Source organism: Palaemon carinicauda, chromosome 8 (genome assembly GCF_036898095.1).
Source record: "Palaemon carinicauda isolate YSFRI2023 chromosome 8, ASM3689809v2, whole genome shotgun sequence".
Classification (NCBI taxonomy): Eukaryota; Metazoa; Arthropoda; class Malacostraca; order Decapoda; family Palaemonidae; genus Palaemon; species Palaemon carinicauda.
The window spans coordinates 7,986,162-7,992,161 of NC_090732.1; the positions used below are offsets into that span (position 1 = coordinate 7,986,162).

The 6,000-nt window shown below is 36.5% G+C and overlaps 1 protein-coding gene across 1 annotated transcript in view; it reads right to left on the reverse strand.

Annotated features, from left to right (window-relative positions):
* Nucleotides 1-3,407: 3,407 nt before the first annotated feature.
* The window catches only part of b (glutamate decarboxylase-like protein black), a 25,921-nt gene continuing 23,328 nt past the window's right edge, over nt 3,408-6,000 (reverse strand). The window contains exons 11-12 of the mRNA XM_068378437.1: nt 5,285-5,476; nt 3,408-4,434 (exon numbers count right to left, since the gene is read on the reverse strand). Coding sequence (XP_068234538.1) covers nt 4,261-4,434; nt 5,285-5,476 — 366 coding nt within the window. The 3' untranslated portion in view covers nt 3,408-4,260. The remainder of the gene's footprint in view (nt 4,435-5,284; nt 5,477-6,000) is intronic.

Sequence of the window (6,000 nt, forward strand, 5' to 3'; positions counted from 1 at the left end):
GGAGCAGGTATTAAAAGGGTATTACTGACATGGACCTCCGGACTCAGACCAACCAACATACTAGTTTTGAAATCATTGTTTTCATTACCAAATTTTCTCTCATTCTATGTATTTGCAAATAAAGGCACTCTAGTTACTAAAGAAAATCCCAGGAAAAACTTTATTCTTTAATCATCTTTATAATTATCGTACAACAACAATCACATAAAAATATACACATCTTTGAAAAAAATATGATATGAACGATATAAATACTCATATATATAAATATTCATTTAGTGATAAATACTTTATACTCTGGAAGCCATATATACTGCAAATAAAGGGATTTTGACGAAGGAAAAATCTATTTCTGGGGAGAGACCTGTGGCGCCCGGTGAAAAGAGTCCTTCTTAATGAATGTTTGAGTTATCTCCAGCGTAGCTGGAGATTCGATGAAAAAAGGGGGCCGGAAAGGTGTAATTGAGATCAAACATGACAAAGGTTCGTGTGCAAAAAGGTCTCAGCCGGAGTCTGAGTGCCGGATTTCACCGTTGCACTCCAAATATCTGACTAGTTCTCACCCAATGAGTATCCATTATAGCGGCGTATAACTCAAGGCGGAGCTAAACATAACTCAAGGCGGAGCTAAACATAACTCAAGGCGGAGCTAAGGGTGTCGGTATAAATCGAACCCAATTAATGACTCATACACCAACGTTCCTACTAATAGTGTTAGCTATATTAACAGTAACCACATCAATAAAACGTGTATAACATTAAACGTACTATCATCCACTCTGATAATAAGAGGAGGCCTGAATAACTCGTGAACGTATAAAAACGGAGAACGGGAAAATCACCTCCCTTACTCGAGGTAATAAACGAGCACCGTATGTTCTCACTCTCAAGGTTACATAATAAAAGCTAACATCACACAATAATATAAGGAAAGTAAAATAAAACTGATTGTTTTTATTTTATTTTTATTTTTCCTCTTTCTTTTAAATTTTTAGTCATTGTAATAACCAAAAACGAAGAATAACGACAACTTAACCAATAAATAAGGATATAGTCTAAATCGAGCCTTCCTGGGGCGAGTACAAACTAACAGACTAAATCGCAAACGTTTAAATCGCTATTCGGCCAAAACCATTGTTGGCACTATAATATCCAAATGTTTGTATATTTGTAATTTACCTAATGGCTGATAATGACATAAGGATAAATAACTTAAAGCAATCTGCCGACCTGCGAGGGTCGGGGAAGCAGTGACATGCCCTTAAAATAAATATAAACACCAGCCTTAGCTAAAGGCAAGGCAAATATAAGTGTTAAGTGTATGGGCGACCTCCGGTGAAGCCGGAGCGTAATGAGATGTCCTGAATAATGCCGTCTTAGCCAAAGGCAAGGCAAATATAAGTGTGAAGTGTATGGGCGACCTCCGGTGACGCCGGAGGATAATGAGATACTCTGAATAATTCAATTGTGGCTAATAATTCAATTGTGAAGATATAAAAGCCAAGCCGCAGCTAAGGGCTAAGGCTTAGATCATAGCAAAGCGTATTTACAAACTCCGGTGAGGCCGGAGGGAGAAGAAAGGTCCTGAATAATTATTGTGAATAAAAACACAATTGTAATAACAATGGCTATTGTGGATATGGCCGTGGCCTGAGACCGCAGTAAGGGCCACCGGAGGGTCGTATCTAAACAATATGAAGCCCGTCCCATGTAGTAAACAATATATAAATATAACAATAGAACGAAAGTCATTGAGAATCCCTCAAGCCGGAGTAGAACTCAAGGCGGAGTGGAAAACGTTCATAAACTACTCCCGAGCCGTAACGGGGAGAGGACGAACACGGACCAAAATAACGCTAACAATTGAAAAGTCACGAAAAAATAAATAACTCGTAAGTTATCATCCACCCCGAGGGGGAGAGGTGAGGGAGGGAGAACCCGTTGAACGCACAAAACGGAAAACGGGAAATCCGCTCAACCACCAGAGCAAAGAAAGAAAACGAGAGAAAGGGGTAACTCGTGACTGCGAACAGAAAACGGGGACCCCAATCTCTCGCTCTCTTGGACACAAAAACAGGACTAAAAATCACAAAACACTATTATAAACGTATAAAATAAAAATGTACATCCATATAATACTACGATCGAAGAATAGCATCCGTTAAAACTTAAAATAAATAGCACTGTTCCTTTAACCGAGTCGAGTGACGAACGCCTCGGGCGGTTACTAAACAAAAACAAAGCTAAATCGCTATCTCGATCGTAGGCTGGACTTACTTGCAAAAAGTACCATGAGCATAAAATAAAAATAAAAATAATAACGGTTCTAAAGGCATAAGGCCAGGGACTTAACCAAGAACCTAAGTGACAGAGTACTAAACGGGCAGATAAAGATGAATTCCCAAACAAGTGAACAAACAATGGCCGCCATGAACGGCCAGACGGGAATAATAAAACAGACTATACTGGATATAAAACACAAGCCCGGTACAATAAAATACTGTCAAAACAAACTATGGTACTTAACATTGGAATGTGTGAAGATGGAGCTTCGGACATGACAAAATAAATCCACGATAGATAAAAAAGACCGAGAGCACAACGAAAACATTCAACACTTTGAATTCCAAAAAGAAGGATGTTGTTCAGATGGCGCTCGCGTCGTGGCGTGGGTGGTGTGGCGCTGGTGGTTGGCAAGGGCCTTTGTATCGGCCCATCCCTTTGACGAAGGAATTAACTAAATGGAAGACAACCTGTGAATAGTGGATTTCACGCGCCTTTGCTTTATACACGACACCCTAAAGGTGCTCGCGCGAGGGTTGTAACCTCAGCATTCCATGCTTTTATCTTTCTCTGGTATAATTGGAAGGTTTTATCAGAAAAGGTATATAAGAAGGACTCTTTTCACCCGGCGCCACAGATCGACCCAGAAATATGATTTTACACAGCGTATACATTAGCCTATATTTAATGGTACGAGCAACGAGGATACAAAATTCAAAACTTTTTATATAAGATATGGCACTCGCGTAAAAGTAAAATGAGAGAGAGAGAGAGAGAGAGAGAGAGAGAGAGAGAGAGAGAGAGTTTTCCTCTTCATAGTTAACGTCCTGATTATCTTTAAATGAATTGGTCTACAGTAATTCCTCACTGACAGTAAGGCTAATACACAAATTTAATTGAAAAGTAACTTAATTGTCACTGTGAAAGAAACTTTGGATTACTGTGGAAGAGGTATTATCTGTGACATGGGGAACTTTGCAAAGTTAGGGACAGACAGAAAAATCAACACTGACAACGGCAGGTTGCCTAAAGTTTTCGTTATTAAACAAATGCATTGTCACATATGGATTATCCGTTATATTTTATTACGCTTTTCAGTTTGTAGCTTAGACTATATTTTATCTTTCAATAAAAAAAAAAACCGACTCCTGTCCAGCAGTGTGTAACTAATAAATCTAAACTATTGGTCTAGTTAAAATGAGTTAAAATAAATATTATATTACCAGTAACGGCTTTAGATGTATTATGTCTTTTTAAAAAAGATAGAACGGCTGATTATCATTAACTATCTATTCCAAATAGAACTATATAGTTCTTCATTTAGTTTCAATATGATTTAAAAAAAAAAAGGAAGTAGATTTAATTTAGCCGATAACGTATTGAGTTTATTCTCGTTTCTTGAACTGCTAAAAGGGCTATTTTTTTCCAAACGGTATCAAATCACATTTAAAAAATAGTTTTTTTTTTTACTTTGTTTTTTGTGAATGGAATCTCGAGAACTAACACCTCTTCAAGGAATAAAATTTTAGGCCTATCATTGAGGGAGTTCCTATCATATTTAAGTCATTCAAGAAACACCATTGTGAGACAATTAGTTGATTTTAGTTTTCCCATTTGATCTGATGAGCGAAGTATTTCAAACTTGAAATTTAAAAGGTAGGGTTTTTTAAGCCAATTATTGGCCTCTGAAATGGCATCACAACAAAGGTGAAATAATAATTATAGGCCTAGATGTATTTGTGATGGAGCCCTTTTAGTTTTTTTATTTTTTTTATTATTATTCTGTGATGCCCAATTCTGTTTAAAGATACACACAAGTATTATAATTGTTCCATTGAATTTTCCCTATCAAGGAAATCATTTACCCAATGCTTTTCCATAGCATTAGCTGTCCCGTTTTCTTTAGGCCTACTTCTCGGTCTTCAACACTATATAGTGCTTCATAGCCGAATCACCTGATTATATCTACTTTCCTCTTCACAGGTCCTTTCCAAGCTCCTCGATTTGGTCTACGAAGTATTTGATGTCATCCTTATTCACAGCCGAATTCTGCAGGACCAGCCTGAAGAAGTTGGGGTTGCTACGAAGCGGTTGGTAAGTCACCATCATGCTACCCGATTTCACCATTCTCTCCTTGATTTTTGGCGCCACCTTGTGTTTTAGGGGGAAAACAATAGTTATTTTGTCTCTGGTATCAGAGAAGATATATTTCATATTCCAATCATACTTCGATGAAGGAAATTATTATTATTACTATTACTATTATTATTATTATTATTATTATTATTATTATTATTATTATTATTATTAGTAGTAGTAGTAGTAGTAGTAGTAGTAGTAGTAGTAGTAGGCCCTAGTAGTAGTAGTAGTAGTAGTAGTAGTAGTAGTAGTATTTACTAAGCTACAACCCTAGTTGAAAAAGCAGAATGCTATAAGCCCGAGGACTCCAACAGGAAAATAGCCCAGTGAGGAAAAGAAATAAGGAAACTACATGAGAAGTAATTAACAATTAAAATAAAACATTTTATGAAGATTAACATACAAATAAATCTATCATATACAAATTAAAAACTTTTAAAAAACAAGAGGAAGAGAAATAAGATAGAACGGTATTCCCAAGTGTACCCTCAAGCAAGAGAACTCTACCTCAAGGCAATGGAAGACCATGGTACAGAGGCTATGGCACTATCCAAGAAATAACATATTTGAGCGGATAGTAAATTACCATCAGTTGATGAGTGCATTTTAAGTTTTTATAGTTTATATGTGAAGAATATAATTAAATCTTGTTACTGCTCGTGAAATATTTTATTTTGATTGTTTATTTTTCTCTTGTAGTTTATTTATTTCCTTGTTTACTTTCCTCATTGGGCTATTTTTCTCTGTTGGAGCCCTTTTGCTTATAACATATTGCTTTTGTCACTAGGATGGTAGCCTAGCTTGTAATTATAATAATAATAATAATAATAACAATAATAATAAACGATATTTAGATACTTACGGCATTGAGAAGCATGTTATACTTTGGATTCGAACGCTCCGAGCGCAGAGAGGGAGGTTCATACCAAAAGCAGACATTGGTACATTGGGGTTCCATAAGCAGCCGAAATCCTTCTCTTTTACGAATAGTTTCAGTGAACAAATGTGCCATATCGAACAATTGGTCGATGTGTTTCTCCAGCCCTTCCGTTCCCTGAAAATAATATTAAATTTTTTATTGAATTTGAAAAGCGCGTGGTAGATGTCCAATATTTTTTATTCTCGGATAGGTCTAAATATCATCGAAATTATGTGATATTTGACATTGTTTTTATATTTGAAAAGTCACAGGAATCAGGGGATTTTTTTGCTCAACTGAAAACACGTTATTAATATTGTAGCCAAGAAATTTGAAATATCTATCTAAAAAGATTTTTACGATTAAATAAAGATAAATGTGACGTAGAAAATCTCTCTCTCTCTCTCTCTCTCTCTCTCTCTCTCTCTCTCTCTCTCTCTCTCTCTCTCTCTCTCTCTCTCATTGCTTGAAAAATTGGAAAATGATGAAATATGAAGAATGGCTGGCGTAGTAAAGATTACAAAGTTGATAAGAGAGTCACAACTGAGATAGTATGGGAACGTGTTGACTTTTTGAGAATGGATGGTGTGGAGGGAGTGAGGAGAGCTTAGGAGGAACCTGTTGGGGCGGGGGGAGATCGAGAGGGAGGCAGAGAAATA